The 22,098-nt window shown below is 43.0% G+C and overlaps 1 protein-coding gene across 1 annotated transcript in view; it reads left to right on the plus strand.

The window, feature by feature from the left end:
* The window catches only part of il16 (interleukin 16), a 119,180-nt gene that overhangs the window by 15,321 nt on the left and 81,761 nt on the right, over positions 1–22,098 (plus strand). The window contains exon 6 of the mRNA XM_069661528.1: positions 7,475–7,615. Coding sequence (XP_069517629.1) covers positions 7,475–7,615 — 141 coding nt within the window. The remainder of the gene's footprint in view (positions 1–7,474; positions 7,616–22,098) is intronic.

A 22,098-nucleotide genomic window follows, 5' to 3' on the forward strand; every position in this document is an offset into this window, starting at 1 on the left:
GACAGTTGGGCAATTTACGTAGCAGCCTCTGCCATCAGTGTGTGAATGGGTGAATGGGTGAATGTGATATGTAGTGTAAAAGCAGCTTTGAGTGGTCGCAAAGACTAGAAAAGCGCTATATAAGTACAGTCCATTTACCATTTACCATTTTGTTTCCCGCATCTCCTTAAATCATGATTCTACTTTCTAGTTGTTACCGATCTGCTGAGCTCACCGCTGCCTCCACACACACCTGCTTCACCTCAGGGAGATTCCCGCTCAAGCCACACACGGGCCAAAAACTATCGAGACTGACACCAAGCTCTCCATAATGCTCATTCTGACACACACTCACACACACAACTAAGAGGTAGATATATTACCATACTCAAACATACCTGTGGCACCGACAATCCACAGATATTATTACACTGTCCAGTGCCAATTACGCATCCAGGAGACAACACAGTGTGATCCAGCAGCAACAATAAGTAAATAAATATTTAAAGCTGACCTTTCTTTGATTGCTTCAGCTTTAACATCAAGCCGTGCTTCGACATGTATCGTACAGTAACGTGTGTTTTTTCTGCATGTCCAGGGGCACAGTGGAAAGAAAGTTAAGTTAAATATGCCGGTTGGGGTCTGGTTTATCTAAGAATGACTGAAATCCGCCGTGCAAATAGCAACACGCCTGCCTGCAGACGCCGGGCTCTTAAAGGGAATGAGAACTGACACTGTGATTGGTTTGATTTATCTTATGCCGAAAACACGCCTATGCATAATCCAGGGACTTAAGCCAACCTCTTTGTGCCTTGCCCCTCAGTCTGCGCCCACATTGTGCACCGTGTAACAAGCAAAAGTGTGTCAGACACGCCCTAAATCACTTAGCGCCATGTGCTTTAGACTGTGCGCCTTCCGCCATCTAAATAGGGCTCTAAAAGTGTTGAAAGGCTGTAACAGGAGTGCTACAACTGATCACAATAAAAAGTAATGAAGTGGCTTCACTTTGCCGATGACGTACACTCATCCATGTGATGCACATTAAATTTCAAACTGAATTTACAGATACAGATAAATAAATATACTATACATACTCTGCATGGCTACACAGCATCCACCCGCCACATCAACTGTTTCTGTGTGGGCATGACATTTCTCTCATGCCTCAGTCACATTCCATTCCAGTCTTCCCACTTACACTAAAACATGAGGCTTCATGAAACTCCACATAATTGGTAACACAAAATAGCCAAACCATAAGAGTCACCAAAGACTGCTTCATCCTTTGTACACACCTCCAACACTCCTGACACTTTCTTTCATAATTTTAAAAACTTAAAGTTGGTCAACCGAAAAAAGAAGAAAAAAAGTCTAATCAGTAATCATTTTGTAGTCCTATATTTTTTCTACATTTAATCCCAGTAGGTTCCCTGTGTCATGCAGGCTTAAAATTGTTATTTAAAAAAGCGATCATGCTCGTTGCTTTCTGTGTTTTAAAAATAATTCCTATGGCAACATTGCCACACACCACTGGGTAAGGGAGACTGTCTCCGCATTAGGGATGCTAATTTAGAATTTTTTTCTGACCGATTACTGACCCCCGTTAACGGTCATTAATCTTTAATGGATAAGAATTAAATATCATCTTTAGAAAAACAGATGAAGACCGACAACAAGCTCTCCATCATGCGCTCATTGTGATGATGCGCATTCTCTCTAATACTTGCAGAAACATGCACACAAACCTGTAGTCCGTTTGTTTTGGTCCGAATCAGTGGATGTGTTGCTAGTTTGGTTCATTTTCACTTCGGTTCATTTTGGTTTCAATAGGCAAAATTTCAAGCAAACCAAAATTATGAGCCATGTGGGAGATCAGAAATCTTGTGTGGTCGGCGGGCAGATAAAGGAGGTTTTATTTGGTATTTCTTTGCAGGATAGCTATCCAAAATGAACCATCGGCAGAATTGGCATTTGTTTATAATCACTTCATCCATCATTTGGGCCATATACCAAGCCAAAATATGCGAGCAGAATGGGACATTTGAACGCACTTCACGGTAATGTCTATAGAACAATATAATGCTTCACGTTATGCGAAAAGGATTGCATTCAGTCGGCTAAAGAGGAGAAGGGAGCACATATGAGCACATACAACGACATTCTAACAATCAAACTGTTAAACCGAAGACAACTCAGAGAAGCTTGATATGTTTCCAATATGTCGGGGTGCGAAGAACATAATCGATTCTCATGACATTGAATTACTTTAGAAGCAAGTTTGTTTTTTCAATAACAGCTCTGGTACAAAGCACATTCAATATAAATGTAGTTTTTAACTGAATTTGGAATATCTAACAAAATACATAAAAGCTTAAAGCAACAAACGCAAAGAAAAAAAAGTTTCACGTGTCAAGGTGAGAGACTTCAGCGTCCAGCAACAACAACACAATAAAACCAAAATGACAAGTGCAGACAGAATCAGATAACGGGCAGAATCAGACAACTGTGCATTGGTAATGTTTCAGTGCAGCCGCAACGAGTAAACAGCCTATGCCTGTTAACTGTACGCACACTTAAATAACTGAAATGAACATCACTATCTTTGTGATCATATTTGTATGTATGTACATGTATTTGTAACAAAAATCCATGCGTCCCGCTTTGCAATAAATGTAATGGATTAAACGTATATCACAATGTCAAAAACAAAATGAATGAAAATAATAGCCTATCCAAAGTGCAGCCAGTGTGTTCCTAGTATACAGCGCAGCTGGCTACGGGAGCTTGTTTCATCCAAAAATGCGCTATGCTTCCAGCAGTTGGGTCGGAACTAGGTTGGATCTCGTTCTTACCACAAATGAACCGCAGCAGAATTAATTTGGAATCGGACTGAGACCGCGGTTCAGTTGTTTTGGTCCGCTCCCTAGTGCGATTGCGTTGTTCCCACCTGCCCAATTGAACCGCACCATGGGTTCGATTCAACCAAACTAAACAAGGCAGGTTTGAAAACGCACTGAGACCTGCTGCGGAGAATACGCGCTCAGACTGTATAGATGTCCCAGGAATGCAGAGATCTGCAACTAGGACATTTTTTTTTTACTGTTTAACTGGTCAACATTCTTATCGTCAGTTAATGGTTAAAAGGTTCATTAGTAACATACATACTCCACATTGATTCCATTGCGCAACTTTTGTAGACTGGACCGCAAGGGAAAAAACTAAACAAAAAAAAACTACAAAAAGTACTCGAGTAATTGTTTAAGCAATGGGACGAGTAATCATTAGAGATAATATTGATTTTCTGCAACCTAGCTTCAATCGTATGAAAAGAGTATAACGTTTTACTATGGCTGTTGTAATAATGCACTAATTTCGTAATTAAGTAATACAGATTAATCACACTCCATAATATCCTCTGACCTCATATACGTCAATGATCATACAACTGTATACGGCAGCTTTAAAAACATGACAGAAACACCGGACTTTACCTGGAAGTTACCTGACTTTAAATGTTTATTACTTGAGCAATCTGAGATCGATCAATAAGTGGACAATCTGCCCTCACTCTTTCCACCTTCCGTAGCCTTCTTGTCGCGATCAGGGTCTACACACAGTCTGCAGAGAAACACACACACGGACAGAGACATTCTCTGCATCATTAATAACATCCCTCATACACACACGGCTGCAAAAACTAAATCGCAAGACAAAAATCTGAACTTTTGGGACTTAATAAAAAAGACATTAACAGAAGTATTTGGGTTTAAATAATGAATAAATAATATAAAAGCACAGGAAACAAAAATCATACAGTATAAACACAGACTGCAGCCTGTTCTTCATGTGCAGGTGTTTGTTAAACAGGTAACAGGACACAGAGAGAAAACAGTTCCTTTTATTAGAATTAACACCAAACACGTGCAGACACGAGCGGACGTTGCTTCATGTGACGTGTCAGAGGAAAGGACGTCTCATGTCTCTTAAAACATGCTTCCTCGTTTCATCTCTCCTCGCTTGGTGTCCTCCGCCTCTCCAGGCATCCCGACTGGGAGGGACTAGGAGGCAAGGAGAAGATGCAGGAAAGCGTGAATGCATTTAAGGAGACCTGGGATGTACCCCTAGAGGTGTACATGTTTTTCAGGCTCAGTCTTTAGTCTTTTAGTTTTCTGTGGTAGCTTTCCTGCTTTGCGGTGTAACACCTCATCATCCTGCCAAGTATATATGAGTCACTTTAACAGGCTGTGAAAACCTGAAAAACAGAATGAAGGAAAATGGAGAAAGCGAGTTGTAGGAAAAAACGTCTAACATGTGAAGACTGATTCAAACTTTTTAACTCTTTGTTCATTTTCATAATCAGCAGTAAGACACCCCCTTTCACATGGTTCATACATTGTATGCTACAAAACTACAGTACCTACATACAATAATGAGGAGTTTTTACTTTTAATGAGTTAAATTGTATTTTTGAGTTTATTGTATTGCATATTTTTAGTCCACTACAAATCAGAGAAAAATACTTAAATTTTAAACAAGTTGTTCTGCTTATGGCTTTTTCTCTCAAGTTACATCTAAGACATGTATTATTTGTTGGCCATAGACATTTCCTGAACTTTTAACTGTTTTGGCCAAAGAGGTAAAATGATCAAATTCAGAAAAAAACAAGGATGAGAAATTAGTTTTTCTTCTTTCCTCTTTTATTATTCATCTGATAATGTGTCAGATTATCTTCTGACCAATTGTGAATTTGTTCATTTTTAACAGGGAGGTTGGCCCAGAACAAACATCTTCAATGAGTCAGTCTGACATCACCATCAAGCTCTGCCTGCCCTGCCTTTCTCTTGCCACTAGCCCATGAAAAGGGAGGATGCAGGAGTATTCATTAAGACATAGAGCAGTCAGCAAGAAAAATAACTTAATTCTTCCTAAAATTTGGTGGCTTGTTGCAAATTTAAAAAGGTGTCACTATGTCATGTACAATGATCTCAATAATTGGATATTAAAATAACCTGCCTGCCTGATTTTAGCAAAAGGTCAGATATCATATTGGAGGAAAAAGCTGCTGGTGCATTTAAGCCAAGTCTTCTTTTATTTAAAACCAGCAATTTTCTGACTGATCACAACTTTAGACCCCCATTTCTTTCACAACACTGACTGTTAAAGTGTGTGTTTGAAAATAGACAAGGCTCTGCTGTAAATGACGCAATGAACAAAAAAGAAAAATCATACGTTTATTAATTTAGCCAGTTAGCTTCTGTGTTGCTTTATGAGAAGTGCAGAACTCTCAATGTGTGAATGCAGCAGGTAAATCTCTCAGCTTTAGACGAATAGCCGATCTCAGAATGCTGTAATTGCAGAATTGAGTATTCAACACTGTGTAATAAATGATATATTGCTTGCAGCAGAATGATGCATTTTGCTAATACTGTAGTTTTACTGGAGTAAGTAAGTAAGTTAGTGCTTTACTGGACATGTCAATTATTATCAATAAAGAGATCATTGGCAACTTTTACCATTACTGTCGTGGACTCTAAATCCTGACACAGCGACTCTAAATAACTGTGGCTACATAGCACATATAGACCATATTTCCATGGATAAAAGAAGCTATGACATTGAGGAAAACGCTGATAGCAGTACCCATATAGTGTATGCAAATATGACTGCAATATAGCAAGCTACTGGTCATTCTAGCCTACCCTTATTGTGGCACACTGCAGAATGTATCATAGCAATGATTGCATTTCTACTTTAGAAGTTTCATATTCTGTCTTTCAAAGAGGGAAACCTCATTTGAGTCTAATCCATATTACTACACTATACAGTATATCTTCTTCAGTCCACTCAAAGCGATTTTGCGCTTCACGTCACAGTCAACCTTTCACATATTCATACACTGATGGCTGTTACGCAAAAAGCCAATCTCCAGTCAGGATCTAACCATCCAGTTACATTATAAAACACTAATATACTGTAGTATACCACCCTATATTATACCTAGATATTTTTTACAATACTTAAATAATGAACAAGTCTTAATTCTATTATACTACAACAGTCTGCACCAGTGGTTCTCAACTAATCTCGCCTCAGGACCCACCACCACCTCCTTAATGACAACTCACGACCCAGATTTCAGCTTTTTTCAACCTCAATATATTGAATGAAAAATGGTGCAGCTTGGACCAAAATGGTGGCAGTGCATGGAGGAAAACATTCCCTTTACAGAAATATGCTAAAAACTGCAACATAAATGCAACTACTGTAGGGCTCATCAAGTTTCAAGAATATTTTTTTCCAAGCACACATCCGCGACCCACTGAAAAGAGCTCCACGACCCCCTTTTGGGTCCCTACCAACCAGTTGAGAACCATGGCACTATACTATACTTTTCTAACTCTGCCACACCACTGTTGCAAACTAGCAGACCCTATACACACTAGGATACTTGAACTGAATGGCTCTTCTCAGTTTGTCTATGTATATTGTATCTGTCCCTATCAAACAAAAAAAACTAGAATTAAAGCCGCAAGCAGCGATGAACGGGCCCTCGCACCCGTGGCCACGTTGTGGAGTGTCGCGGCCGCGGGGTGTGCTGCAGCCGCGGGGTGTGCCTCAAAAGCATTGTGTGCATGAAGAACAGGCTGTCCACCAGTTGCCAGTACTATCAGGATTATCCAAAGTAATATTTAGATCTGTTGAAGCCGGGACTGGCACCATACATATGAAATTTGGATGAGATTAGACAATTACATCGATTCATTCCCCGATCTTAAATCACAACTCAAAACACATCTGTTTAAATATGCCTATTCCACATGACGCTTATCGCTTTGTCACTTTTATTGGTTTTTTGGGGGGGGTTTTCTCTCTCTTTTAATGTGTATTTTGTGTATATATATATGTATCTATGTACGGTGTCCTTGAGTGCCGAGAAAGGCGCCTTCAAATAAATGTATTAATGTATATGAGACCTACTACTGGCTCTTTCCACTAGGTGGCACTATGAGTATGAGGGCAAAATTAAATTTGATGAGTTTTGGGGCATGTTAAAGCCGCCAAATATGCAATTAATTTGGCATCAGAAAGAATAATAATAACACCTTGCATTTCAATAGGTCCTCGCACCGCCTTCGGTGCTAGGGCCCTAATAAATAAATACAACACTACTTATGACACATGTTCTCTTGTACTATACTATTACAAATTACTGTTCCTTATAACTATTTTGCGACACGAGCACTCTGTACTCAGATTATTCTGGATTGTACTATACTGTATTATGCTACAGTAGTGAATTCATGACTAGTTGAATGTATTCCTTTATACTGTGTATATATATACAGTATAGATATATATACATATATATATAACATGTGAAACAATATCTAATGTACAGTTGAAAAGAACTGTAAAGGAACATTCAACTGTTGGTGTGCCTCATGTAGGGCCACCGTTGTAATGGTTCTCTTTGTTGTTGTGTTGTGAACTTTAGGACATTCCCACATGTGAAGAAACTCTCCATTTGAATAGTCTGACTACAAGCCCACAGCGATCGACTATCATGTCCCTACCTGGTCCTTCATTGTCTGGATACACAAATGACGAACTCATGGCCAACTACAACCACCTTAAGGTAAACTAATCTTTGTGTTAGTATTTTTTGACTTCACTATCATATTACTTGTCATCAATCAAATGTTTTCCTATGCTTATACTGTAATTTGGGGATAAAGAAATGTTACAATGTTACAGTTTCATTTATCAGGCGCTTTTGTCCATAGCAACGTATATCTCAGAATTAAAGCTGCAGTAGTTAAGATGGAGAAGAGAGCGGACTTTGCTCCAATATTTGAAAGATTACAACATCCAGTAGTCCATGGGCCAAGACCCAAAATTTACCATATCAGTACCATCTGGGTGGGAAAATTCTAGTGATTTTTTAATTCCTATACATTCCTAGATTATATTTTGATATGATAGACCTTGCTGACTAGCAGCTTATTAGTGGTGCTGTTGTTCAAAATCAGGAACGTGCCTTCACTTGGAATCATCTTTCTTTTTTTATATCCTCTCCCTGGGGTGTGTCTTGACTACGTGCCATCCATAGATACTTGTAATAAGCTCCTCAGTACTGTTTGAATTAACAATATCTAATACGCAGATATTTAACTACCTCTGAATCATTGCAATGTCTTTTCTAATAACGCATATTTTTTTCACCTATACCTTATTTAATTTGTGTGGAGGCAAACTATTTGTTTGTTATATGACAATTTTTATTGGTTACTGAATTACTTAAATAGTTAACATGTATTGTTTATAGCAGGCCATCCAAAATAGTTTGGGGTGAGATATATATTGCCAGTAAGTCTTCTTTAGTCTTCTTTAGTATTATTATTATTTCATGTAATACAATATTATGCATATTTCATCTGAACAATAATTATAAACAGTTAACAGTATAGCTGCAGGTGAACAGCTGCATTCAAATATGTCCAGTCTTTCAGAATAATATTAGTCTACCCCTCCTGAGACACCATGCCACCTAGGTAGGTCAACATCATCATCATCGTCATCCACATCTGAGTCTGTGCAGACAGCTCTTCCTCACTGGGTTGGTTGGCACAGGTTTGTAGTTTGCACAGGTGTGTGTGCAATACAGGCCATTGTTGAAGCATGCGCACTCTGGTGGTTTGCACGACTTCGCACACTTACAGGCGAGAAACTGCAAGATGGCATTTGGTGCTGGGGAACCGTGCATCCACTGGATTTCTAGCTGCCCCTCATCATCTGTGGTCCATCCATGGTCCTTGGGGCTTGGTACAGATGGCTGCGTTTGAAGAGACCGTCTCCATATTATTGCCTGATAGTTCGCACAAATACAATGCATAAATAAGCAATCCTCACATGGTGGAAGCTGGCTGGACTCGACCTCCCCACGTCTGGTGCAAAAAAGTTGGTGTCGAAGATGGTTCACATCTTTAGTGTCAGTAGAATATACATACATGCAAGATGTGATCTCCTGCAGCTTCTTGAAGAGCTCATTGGATATATCCCAAGCACAGCCGAGCTGAAGGAAGTAGAGTGTACTGTCTGACTTTAACTATTTTAGGGTTCCTATTTTCCCGCGTCCTGCAAATGCACGGACAGTGTCACAGCCGGTGAATGCGTGCATGCCAATCAAGTTACCAGCAACACTAGATCACCTAAAGATTGGCATAGTTTGGTGATGTCCAGGAAACTTCTCTTGTTCTGTGTGCCACATGTTTGGTACAAAAGGCATTGGATTTCCTTGCTCTAATCCAGAGTCAGCACCAGAACATCTGTGTCATCAGCTGTGATGATCACTGCCTTGTAGCCAGACTCTGCTGCATGGAGCGCATGCAATAGTATGCAGGTGTCAGCTTCTTCCTGGGAGGATTTGAGCTGTGTTACCTCTCTGACGACCCTCCCAGTCCGTCTGACTCCCAGTGATTGCTTCCTTGTTTCAGCCATGTAGGTGGAGCTGGGAGAGGTCGTTAGCTGAGCCTACCCACCTGAGCTGGGCCTCCAGAAAGGCATAAAGGCCTGCCTTCTTGGTAGCTCTCTCTCTCAGCTGGGCCTGCTGCATCCTCCTCATCCCTTTCTCTTTGTTTGGTTTGCTGCACCCATCACATGCATCATACAACATTTCTACTCATCCACACACTTCAGACATGACTGATGACTCTCATATTACAACTTATTATCAAGTATTTGTTATGTTTGTTAATTCAAGTTAAAATAAATGTGATGTTGATTGCTTTATTTGTGTGTGGCCTCCCTTTTTGTTACCGGACCTGAGCCAGGCGGTAACAAATGGGGGCTCGTCCGGGATCTAGTGCTCGGTTATTTGCTAGTTTAGTGTTTCTTTAAGGGAGTGTTTCACACAGATTTGATTACTCTGGTATATTAAGGGAGAAAGATTAGCTTAGTCATTAGACTGACTTATTCCAGTAGGTGTTCTCACAGACTTTGGCCTGAAATTGTTTAAAATGTATTTTCATGAACTTCCAGCAAAATGCTAATGCTGCTATGTCATTTGGAACCTTTTTCCTGTTAGTCATAAGCAATGAGGGGCACCAGCTGTCCCCATTGAACCTTTTATTGTTTTAGTTTGTTGTTTTTGTGCAGTTTGGTGGTTAGAGCAGTTGTCGCGGGGGCACTACCACAACTGCCAAGGTGATAATCAGCGTGCTGAGGGTTAACCGGGTTGCTGGGCTCAGTGCTTAATTCATCCTGCTGCTGACCTGCATGGAGACTAGGGGTGAGGGAGACAGTTAGTATTGGTTAGGCAGTCAGCCAGAGGGATTTGGTTCCATATATATAAAGTAGCTTGTAATTTTTTTGTTTGGAAGTTTGAAAACTTTGTCTCTGGTTGTTGTTCTGGCCTGTCTATGTTTAGTGCTGGGATAAGTGACCTTGGTGGTGAACTTAAGAAAAATGGCTTCAATTGATGAATTTATTTAGTGCCCATGTGAAGAGTTACTGAGCTCTTGTAAAAAAGATCAGCTTTTGAGAGTGGCCGATCAGTATGGTGTTGAGCTTCCCAAGAAGTTAAATAAAGATGAACTGCTGGCTGCATTAAAGGCTCACTTGATTGAGAAAAACCTTTTGCCTGTACAAGCAGAGAGTGCCAGCACACCTTTAGAAATGACTGATTATTCTGAGGTAGCTTCTCCCAAGGGTGCGCCTGGTAAAATGTCTCATACAGTTTCAGCTCTGACTGGGTTTGGGGCTGATTTGACATTTGAGCAGCAAAAGCAGCTTCTTCTACTACAAATGCAGTTAGAAAAGTTAAGACAGGATGCTCGACTTCGGGAGGTTGAACTAGCTCATGTGCAGGCTAAACACCAATTTGAGTTGGAGCGCTATCGGTTGGAGCTTATAAGTAAAGGAAAGCTTCAGGCTGAGTAACCTTAGACTGAAGAGTCAGCATTTCCTTCTTCACCGTCATTTGATGTTGCTGTCAATTTGAGATTATTGCCAAGGTTTAATGAAAGAGACCCTGACATTTTCTTTGTGTTGTTTGAGAGATTAGCAGAGGCAAGACATTGGTCTGATGCTGAATGTACCCTGCTACTACAGTGTGTGCTCACTGGAAAGGCCCAGGAGGCTTTTTTAGCTTTGAGTGTTAGCGAGCATACGACTTGGTACCAGAAGCATATCGACAGCGATTCAGATCACTTAAAAAGGAGAAACAGTCCTACACTGAATTTGCTCGCGATTTAGCCACACACTTTAATCGTTGGTGTGCTGCTTCCCAGATAAAAACCTTTGAGGAGTTGCAGGAGCTAATTTTGCTTGAGCAGTTTAAGAATACATTACCTGACCGTGTTGCTACCTACTTAAATGAACAGAAGGTAAGCAAAGTTTCAGATGCGGCCCAACTGGCAGATGAGTTTGCATTGACTCATAAAGGTTTTTTTGGTGAGAGTAGGGGTCGTTGAGATGCTGGTTGTAGAGAGAGCAATGCATCCTCCAGTAAGCGTTGGTCAGAGGGGACAGACCAGTTTTCAGTGAATGTAGTCCATGGGTCACGAGGAAAATTTGATCCTAGCCGGGTCTGTAACTACTATTTTGGTAAGGGTCACTGGAGAAATGACTGCCCTGTGTTGAAAAAAAAAAATGAAGCCTGGATATTTACCCGCAAAACCATCTGGAGCTGCTACCTCCTAGAAGAGAGAGCTAGTGTCATTGCTGCTGTGCAGGCTCACACAAAACCCTCTTTGTCAGAGTCAGTGATCAAGATTCCTGTTGTTGAGCAAGATCAGGGTCATTCTTCAGTAAAGGAGGAGATAGATCCTGGTTATGTAGCATTTGTGTCTGATGGATATGTTTCACTAGTTGGGAGTGAGAAGAAGGTACCAGTGAAGATATTAAGAGATTCAGGGGCCCTAGATTCATTTATTGTGGACTCTGTGTTGCCTTTCTCTCTTGTGACTGACACTGGTTCCTGTGTGGATGTCAGAGGGATGGGGTTGACTGTCTTTTCTGCTCCACAGCATAAGTTGATACTTTTCTCACATCTGGTGAAAGGAGACATCATCATGGGAATGCGCCCATCCTTGCCAATGGGGGGGAGTACAGGTTATCCCACTGGGGCAGTGACTTGTGCTATGAGCCGCGCCAGTGTTGGTTCCGACCTTGACAGTCCAGATAAGAAAAATAGTTTTGTATTTCCTGTGCCTGCTTTTCCTTTGCCTGTGTCTTGCAGTGAACTTGTGATGGAGCAGAGAGGTGATCCAACGCTTCAAGATCTGTACAGCCAGCTTCTTCCTAATGATGAGGTAGAGAGTGCCGCTCATGGCTATTTTCTCAAAGATGACGTGTTGGTGAGAAAATGGGTCCCTCAGGGAGATTGTTTTGTGGGGGATGAAATTCTGCAAATTGTTCTGCCCTCTAAATTAAGATATGTTGTACTCCAGACTGCTCATGATGGCATTGCGGGTCATTTAGGGGTTAAGAAAACCTATAACAGAGGTGTGCGTCACTTTTATCGGCCTCGTTTAAAAAGGGATATCTCTGCCTTTATTAAAACCTGCCACACCTGCCAGTGGACTGGTAAACCTAATCAGGCAATTAAGCCTGCTCCTCTATATCCCATTCCTGTTGTTGACCAACCGTTTGAGCATCTGATTATTGACTGTGTCGGTCCCCTGCCATGCCCTAAAGCTGGCAGTACATTTTTGCTAACTGTGATGTGTCAGGCCACATGCTATCCTGCTGCATATCCATTAAAAAACATCACAGCCAAGTCTGTCATGAAGGCTCTGACACACTTCATATCAATTTTTGGCATACCTAAAGTTGTTTAGTCAGATCAGGGGTCAAATTTTTTTCTAAGTTGTTTACTGAGGTGCTGAAACATCTGAACATTAAACATTCCAAGTCCAGTGCCTACCATGCTCAAAGTCAGGGAGCTTTAGAAAGGTTCCACCAGACCTTAAAGTCCCTTCTTCGTGCCTATTGTACTGAGCTGGACCGTGACTGGGAGGAAGGTCTACCGTGGCTTATGTTAGCTGCCAGGGAGGTGTCCCAAGAGAGCTTAGGCTTTAGTCCTAATGACCTTGTTTTTGGTCACACCGTTCGTGGTCCTTTAGCCACTTTGCAGTGTGATTGGTAAGCTCAGGAGCCTCCTGATAACTTGATAGACTTTGTTAATGGTTTCCGACAGCGACTGTACAAGGCTAATAAAATGGCCAAAGGAAAACTTGCAGGCAGCTCAAACAAAAATGAAGAGTCTCTATGATCGGCGTGGAGAACATCGAGAGTTCAGTCCTGGAGATCAAGTGCTTGCACTTCTGCCTTTAGTGGGTTCTCCTTTCCAAGCAAAGTTTTCTGGCCCTTATACTGTGTCTCGTAAGGTTTCAGATTTCATCTCATTTTGACACCTGACCGAAAGAAGGCTGTCCAACTATGTCATATAAATTTGTTGAAGCCATACTTTGCTTGCTCTTCTGTGTCTATTTCCTCAGTTGCTGCAGTGACTGCCTTGAAAAATTCACCCTCACCTCTTGGACAGGCAGCTGAGGTAGAAGAGGAGTATGTTACTCCAGATGATGGTATTTTAAGAGGACGTCTGAAAAACTCACTTGCCAATCTAGGCTCAATGTTGTTACATTTACCTGAAGGTAACAGATCAGAGTTAGTTAATTAAAGAGTTTCCATGCCTGTTTTCAGACACTCCGTCGTGTACTCAGCTTATTGAGCATGATATTGATGTAGGAGAAGCTCAGCCAGTATGACAACGTTTCTATCGCATGTCTCCAAACAAGCGAGAGCATTTGGAAGCAGAGGTGAGTTACATGTTGGAGAATAATATTGCAGAGCCATGTTCATCTAGTTGGTCTTCACCATGCCTTCTTGTGAAAAAGCCAGATGGTACGTTTAGACCATGTACTGACCTCCGAAAGGTAAATAAACTGACCAAGCCTGACTCTTTCCGACTTCCACGGATGGAGGACTGTGTAGACCAGGTCGGCTCAGCCAGGTACGTCAGTAAGTTCGACCTGCTTAAAGGCTACTGGCAGGTTCCTCTAACACCCAGAGCTAGGGAAATAGCTGCATTTATTACTCCTAGCGGTCTATACTCCTACCGAGTTATGCCATTTGGCCTTCGTAATGCCCCAGCCACCTTCCAGCGCCTAATGAATCAGGTAGTAGCAGGTCTGGTTGGTTGTGCTGTATATTTGGACGGTGTGGTGATATTTAGTGATTCTTGGGAGGATCACCTTAAGCGCATCCGGGCACTTTTTAATCATTTGGCCTCAGCCTGTTTGACTGTTAATTTGGCTAAATGTGAATTTGCCCAGGCAACAGTAACCTATCTGGGAAAGGTTGTTGGTCAGGGGCAAGTGCGACCTGTCAGAGCAAAGGTGCTGGCAGTGGATCAGTTCCCTGTACCCACCACCAAGAAAGAGCTCTCTTGTTTCCTTGGTATGGTTGGATATTATCGTGGGTTTTGTCAACATTTTTCTACTGTGGCTGCACCACTCACTACCTTTCTGAGCCCGAAGTTGAAGTTTGACTGGTCTAAAGCTTGTCAAGAGGCATTTGAAGCTGTGAAGTCTCTGTTGTGTTCTGCTCCTGTACTAGCTGCCCCACAGATGGACCAACCTTTCATCCTGCACGTTGATGCTAGCAAAGTGGGAGCTGGTGCTGTGCTAATGCAAAACAACCAAAATGGTGTGGAGTGTCCGGTGAGTTTCTTTTCTAAAAAGTTTAACTCACATCAGTTAAATTATTCCATCATTGTAAAAGAAGCACTAGCACTCATCTGGGCACTGAAACATTTTGAGGTTTATGTTGGGGGTGGTGTAAAGCCATTAATTGTGTATACAGACCACAATCCGTTAACCTTTCTGCACTCACTACGAAATCAAAACCAAAGGCTTATGAGGTGGTGTCTTTTCCTACAGCCTTTTCACTTGGAGATTCGACATGTAAAGGGCACTGAAAATATAGTTGCGGATGCTATGTCCACTGGCTCCCACACACCTGAACCCACTCCTGTAATTAAGCAGAGACAGACACACAGAAACAGGGAGGGAGAGAGACCTGCTAGGAGGCAGCAGTGGGCGTGACAGTACCCCTCCCCCTACGGGCGCTACCTGGCGCACGTCCCAGCCTGTCAGGATGCTGTCGATTGAATTCCCGGATGAGGGATGCATCCTCGATGTTCCGGCGTGGGACCCAACAATGCTCCTCTGGGCCATAACCCTCCCAGTCCACCAAATACTGAAATCCACGACCACGACGGCGCACATCCAGCAGCCGCCGGACTGTATACACTGGTCCACCGTCCAACATCCGGGGAGGAGGAGGGGGAGGTGTGGGTGGACACAAAGGGCTGGAGGAGACAGGCTTGACTTGGGAGACATGAAAAGTTGGATGGATGCGAAAAGAGGCAGGGAGCTTCAGGCGAACAGCACAAGGGTTAATCAAGGATTCAATCTCAAAAGGTCCAATGAAATGAGGAGACAATTTCTTGGACTCCACTCTAAGAGGAAGATTCTTTGTACTGAGCCATACCTTCTGTCCCGAAATGTAACTGGGAGCTGGAGTGCGGCGGCGATTAGCCTGTTTCTGCATCCTGGCAGAGGAACGGAGGAGAGCAGCCCTGGCCTGCTTCCACATCCTGAAGCAGCGGGGCATTTGGGCTTGGACTGAAGGGATAGCCAGTTCCTCTTCCTGTGCAGGGAACAATGGAGGTTGATATCCAAGTGAACAAAAAAAAGGTGACATACCAGAGGAGGCGTTGGGCAGGGTGTTATGAGCATATTCGACCCAGGGAAGGAGGGGGCTCCAGGAGGATGGATTAGAGGAGGTGATGCAATGGAGGGCAGCCTCCATCTCCTGATTGGCTCTCTCCGTCTGACCGTTAGTTTGAGGATGGTACCCAGAGGAAAGGCTGGTGGTGGCTCCCAGGGAAGAACAGAAGGCTCTCCAAACTTGAGATGTAAATTGTGGTCCTCTGTCAGAAACAATGTCAGAAGGCAAACCATGGAGACGGAAGACATGTTCTACAAGGAGGTCAGCAGTTTCCTTGGCAGAGGGAAGTTTGGGCAGAGCAAGGAAATGAGCAGCTTTAGAAAAACAGTCAGTGATGGTGAATATGACAGTGTTACCATTAGAGGGGGGAAGACCAGTGACGAAGTCCACCGAGATGTGTGACCAGGGGCGAGCTGGGACTGGCAAAGGGCGGAGGAGACCAGAGCTGGGCTTAGAGGAGATCTTATTCTGAGCACACACAAAACAGGCAGAGATAAAAGAGCGTACGTCAACATCCATGGTGGGCCACCAGAATCGGCAACGTATGAAGGCCAAAGTCCGGTTGATTCCAGGATGACAGGTGAACCGAGAGGAGTGGGACCACTGGAGGACTTGCAAACGAACAGAATCTAGAACAAAAAGATAGTTATCGGGGCCACCTCCTGGGTCAGCCTGCTGGTTCTGGGCCTGTTTAACCAGTGATTCAATCTCCCAGGAAACAGAAGCAATGAAACAGGTAGGTGGCAAGATGGGTTCAGGGTGCAAACTGGTTTCTTCTGCTGAGAACTGGCATGATAAAGCATCAGGCTTACTGTTACGAGAACCAGGGCGATAAGTTAAGGTGAAGTTAAACCTGCCAAAATAAAGGGCCCGACTGGCTTGTCTGGAGTTCAGCCTCTTAGCTGACTGGATATATGAGAGATTCTTGTGGTCCGTCCATACCACAAATGGCTGGGCTGCTCCTTCCAGCCAGTGGTGCCACTCCTCCAATGCCAGCTTCACAGATAGGAGTTCACGGTTTCCAATGTCATAGTTCCTCTCTGCTGGGGAGAGTCCGCGGGAGAAAAAGGCACATGGATGGAGTTTATTATCAGTAGCAGCATGCTGCAACAGAACTGCTCCTACCCCCGTGTCTGAAGCATCCACCTCCACAATGAATTGACGGCCGGGGTCAGGTTGGATCAGTATGGGCGCTGAGGCAAAGTGATGCTTGAGGTCTTGGAAGGCGGCTTCGGCCTCTGGGGTCCAGTGGAAGGGGATAGCAGTAGAGGTGAGAGCAGTGAGGGGAGCAGCGAGGCGGCTGTAGTTGTTAATAAATCTCAGATAGAAATTGGCAAATCCCTGAAAGCGCTGAAGCAGTTTGCGGCTGGTGGGGACTGGCCATTCTGTCAGAAACTTTAGCTGGGTCCATTTGTATCTCTCCCTGAGCAATGATGGAACCAAGAAAAGAGATTTTAGACACATGAAATTCACATTTCTCTGCCTTTAAATACAGCTTATTCTCCAGGAGGCGCTGCAGAACCAGACGTACATGTTGCTCATGCTCAGATATAGATTTGGAGAAAATGAGGATGTCGTCTAGATACACAAACAGAAATCTGTTTACCATATCACGGAGAACATCATTGACAAGGGCCTGGAAAACAGCTGGCGCATTAGTCAAGCCAAACGGCATTACCAGATACTCAAAATGTCCCAAGGGTGTTTTGAAGGCTGTCTTCCATTCATCTCCTCCACGGATACGAACCAGGTGGTAAGCGTTGCGTAGATCCAACTTTGAAAACACAGTAGCTCCATGGAGAGAGGCAAAGGTACATAGGTCTGAGGGATCCATCTTTCTTTCCAACAAAGAAAAAACCAGCACCCACTGGAGAAGAAGAGGGCCGAATGATTCCTGCTGCAAGGGAGTCCTTGACGTAGTTCTCCATGGCCTCACATTCTGGTCAGGAGAGATTGTAGAGTCTACTGCTGGGAAGGGGGGCACCAGGCTGGAGCTCTATAGCACAATCATAAGGACGATGAGGGGGAAGAGACAGGGCCTGATCCTTGCTGAACACTGGGGAGAGGTCATGGTAAACATCCGGTACAGAGGAGAGGTCAGGAGGTTCAGGTTGTGGCTGAGGCTCAGAAGAAACTGGGGTTAGGGCAGAATGCAAACAGTTACTATGACAAAAGGTGCTCCAAGAAGTACTTTTACCTGCAGCCCAGTCAATGTGTGGATTATGAGTCTTCAGCCAAGGGAGGCCCAGGACCAGTGGAGTTTGGGGGCAGTCAATGACGTGTAGCTTGATCTTCTCTAAATGATTACCTGAAATCCTGAGGATAATGGGGACTGTTTGGTGGACTACTTGGGCTAACAGCTGTCCATTTAAGGTTTTGGCATTAAGGGGTGTGTTTAAGCGTTCAGTGTGGATCTCCATTTGGTGGACCACATGTGCATCAATGAAACTTTCATCAGCCCCACAATCAACAAGGGCAAAAAGCGATAATGATAGGGACTGCCACTGGAGGGAGGCATGTAACTGAAGACGAGGGGAAGAAAGACTAGCTGCTCGGCTCACCATGATTTCCCCCATTACTGGTGAGCCTGGTCTTTTACTGGGCGTGATGGGCATGTGGAGATGAAATGGCCAGTTAACCCACAATAGAGACAGGACTTACTGTTGACGTGGCGGGTCCTCTCCTCAGGTGTTAGCCGAGCTCTGCCTAGCTGCATCGGCTCAGGCTCAGCCTGAGTGCTTCCCGTGAATGCTCGGGTATGTTCGGGAGTTACCTTAGGAGTGTGGCGAGGGGGGGCTGGTAAGGAAGCAGATAGTTTGGAACCTCTCTCCCGGAGACGGTTATCAATTTTAATGGCCAAGGCAACAAGTTGATCCAGGGACTCGGGTTCATCTCTGGACACAAGTTCATCCTTGATAACATCACTTAAGGCATTTTGAAAAGCCCCCTACAATGCTTCATCATTCCATCCACTTACCTTTTTCATCTCCGCTGTGAAGGCTTGATAGGAGAAACACATAGGCGACTGGCTCTCCCAAACTGCAGATCCCCAGGCTCGAGCAGTTCCAGTCATGGAGTTTATAACATAAGCTATGCGGGAGCGGTCAGTGGCATAAGAGAGGGGCTGTTGCTCAAACACTAAGGAGCATTGAGTTAAAAAGGCACCGCAGGAACCAAGATCTCCAGAATAACGTTCTGGGGCTGGGACAAAAGGCTCACGGGGGACAGGGACCTGATAGGGAGCCGGATCAGGAGCTGCTGGGGAAGAAGCCAGAGGGGGTGAAACTGGCAGAGTAGGAGCAGCCTGAATGAGATGAGTGGTGAGATCGGCTACTTGGTTGGTTAACAGGGTGATCTGATGAAGCATGGCCTGATTACTTTCCGAGAGGGTCTTCAACACTTGATCATGTTCCCCCAGGAGAATGCCCTGATTGGAAACGGCAAATTTGATTTGTGAAAAATCTGATGGCTTTTCTAAACCTGTGTCTGCTGGGTTCATTTTTCTGGCCAGATCGTACTGTTACACGGAAAAAAGGAACTTGAACCCAAGAAGCAGAACACAGACACTGTGGCTGGTTTCAAAGCAAAAGAGTGTATTACAAACTCAAAAAAAGGTACAAAGGTGAAGGCAGGGCTGAGGTAAGGGGAGCCAAGGTTCTTTTCCAGAGGGAGTGGGTCAAAAAGGATTCCAGGAGTAGGATGGTGGTGGGAGCAGGTCCAAGGCACTGTGGGCAGAAGAAACGAGGGTAAGTGACACAGGAATGCAAAATCTGGAGAGCAAAAGGCCGAAGTGTACTGACTGTCAAACTGAGTCTACGATCTGGCAGTGTGGTGGTGAAGAAGCCGGGTATTTGTAGCAGAGTTGATAAGATGATTAGCAGCTGCCCACTGGCTCCCACACACCTGAACCCACTCCTGTAATTAAGCAGAGACAGACACACAGAAACAGGGAGGGAGAGAGACCTGCTAGGAGGCAGCAGTGGGCGTGACATCATCACTCACATTCTCAGACAGATTTTTTTTTTGACCAGTAACTCAATTATTTCACAACTTTCAGACACACTAATACACCCCATTACCATTAGCGACCATGCTCCCGTCTCTCTCACCTGGAATATTAACCATTCTCGCAAACTATCCATCTGATGGCGATTTAATACATCCCTTCTTAAAGACTCAGACTTTGATAATTATATTTAAAGAGAGTGGGCGTCCTTCCTTGAAAAAAATGATTCACCCAAAATAGCACCATCACTACTTTGGGAAACAGGGAAAGCAGTATTAAGAGAAAAAATCATATCATACTCCACACATAAGAAAAACAAAAAAAACAAACAGGAAATGTACTTGGAACAAAAGATTAAAGAACTAGAAAACATCAACGCAAACAATCCAACAGCACAAATCCAAAATTGTCACGAGTTATTCTAGTTTAGTTATGTTTTTGATTTGTATTTGGGGTTCAGATATTGTTTCCTGTTTTACCTTCTACCTACCCTGTTTCTACCTCTTGTCGTGACTTCTCATCGTTTAGTTTTGTATTTAGTTTATTCTGTGTTCTTGTCAGTATTTAGTCTTGTTTAGTTTAGTATTTCAGTTGTGTCTTTTTGGTTAGATCATTTCCTGTTTTACTTTGTCACCTTGTCTCTCGTGTTGGTCCACTTCCTGCCTTTGTGTTTCCAGCTTGTTTGATTGTGTGCCCTGCCCTGATTGTTGTCACCTGCCCATTGATTGTCTCAGCTGTGTCCAATTAGCCTCAGCTCCTAAGTTTATTTAGTCTCTGTGCCACTTCTCTGTGCTGGTTCATTGTCTCTGTCGTGTTACCTGTGAAACTCTCGTGTTACCTGTGATTCTGGATTTACCTGTTTCCTCGTCGCTCCCGTGTGTTTCTGTTTTTTCCCTTTGGATTATTCTTTTACTTGGACAGTAAGACTTTTGTTCTACAATTTGGTTTTCTGTTTTGTCTTTTGTTGGATTTTAGATTTTGTTTTTGCATTTTTTGCCTCAGTTTATTAAACTCCTTACCATTGTCTGCACCTGGGTCCTTTACCTTTTTATTTTACCCAAAACCATGACAAAAATGACTTAAGGAAATACAAATTACAATTGAATGAACACACAAATAGAAAAACTAAATTCCTCATACACAGACTCAGACACGAAAACTTTGCAACAAAGAAAAAACAACAATCTCAACTGTCATGAACTCAACAGGGAAGCTCATCCATACACCAGAAGAAATAAATAAGACATTCCAAGATTTTTATACCAATCTATACTCGTCAGCACATAACCCATCATCCACTCAGACCAAACTGGCTTCATTAAAGGAAGACACTCATCTAATAACCTACGCAGATTATACAACTTAATACATTACACATCGCACACAAACTCACCAACAGCCATTGTTTCAGTCGATGCAGAAAAGGCATTTGACAAAGTTAAATTTGAATTTTTATTTAGCGCATTAAAAAAATTTGGTTTGGTGAATCATTTATTCACTGGGTGAGGATTCTGTACACACCACCAATGGCCACAATCATCACCAATGGACTAATATCACAACGCTTCACTTTGTACAGGGGTACAAGGCAAGGATGCCCACTCTCCATCTTTAATCGGCATATTTATCAAACCACTTGCAGTAGCCATCAGCCAAAAAATAAACGTCACAGGAATCCAAACAAAAAATAACCACCACAAGATTAGCCTTTACACGGACGATATATCACTTTACCTACAAAAACCTTCTACCTCATTAAAAGAAAAACAAATCCACCTCATTAATACTTTCACTAAAATCTCAGACTATACTATCAACTGGTCCAAATCCACCATTCTCCCTCTCAGCCCCAATAGCTGGGATGTGGCAGTCCAAACACCATCCCTCACCCTGCGCACTGGTAATATCACATATTTAGGAATCACCATTTCTCTCAGGCTGTCAGAGTTTGTCTGTCTCAACTTCAATCCAATACTCAAAACAATAGAGGACAACCTGCAGCGTTGGATGAAAATATCCCTTATAGGCAGAATAGCTACAATTAAAATGACAATACTACCCATGATAAACTACCTTTTTTCAATAATACCGACTATACCACAAAATACCTGGTTCAAATCCCTAGACTCCATCACTACAAAATTCTACTGGAAAAACAAGACACCCCGAATCAAACTAGCCACTTTACAGAAATCCAAAACCCAAGAAGGTCTGGAAGCTACAAACTTTCTCCATTACTTCATTGCCAATCAACTCCAATACATTCATAAATGGACGAACCCTAATCAATCTGACAACTCCTGGACAATCACTGTGTA

Source organism: Semicossyphus pulcher, unplaced genomic scaffold (assembly GCF_022749685.1).
Source record: "Semicossyphus pulcher isolate SPU_LCO1_2020_fin unplaced genomic scaffold, fSemPul1.0.p SCAF_1, whole genome shotgun sequence".
Taxonomy (NCBI): Eukaryota; Metazoa; Chordata; class Actinopteri; order Labriformes; family Labridae; genus Semicossyphus; species Semicossyphus pulcher.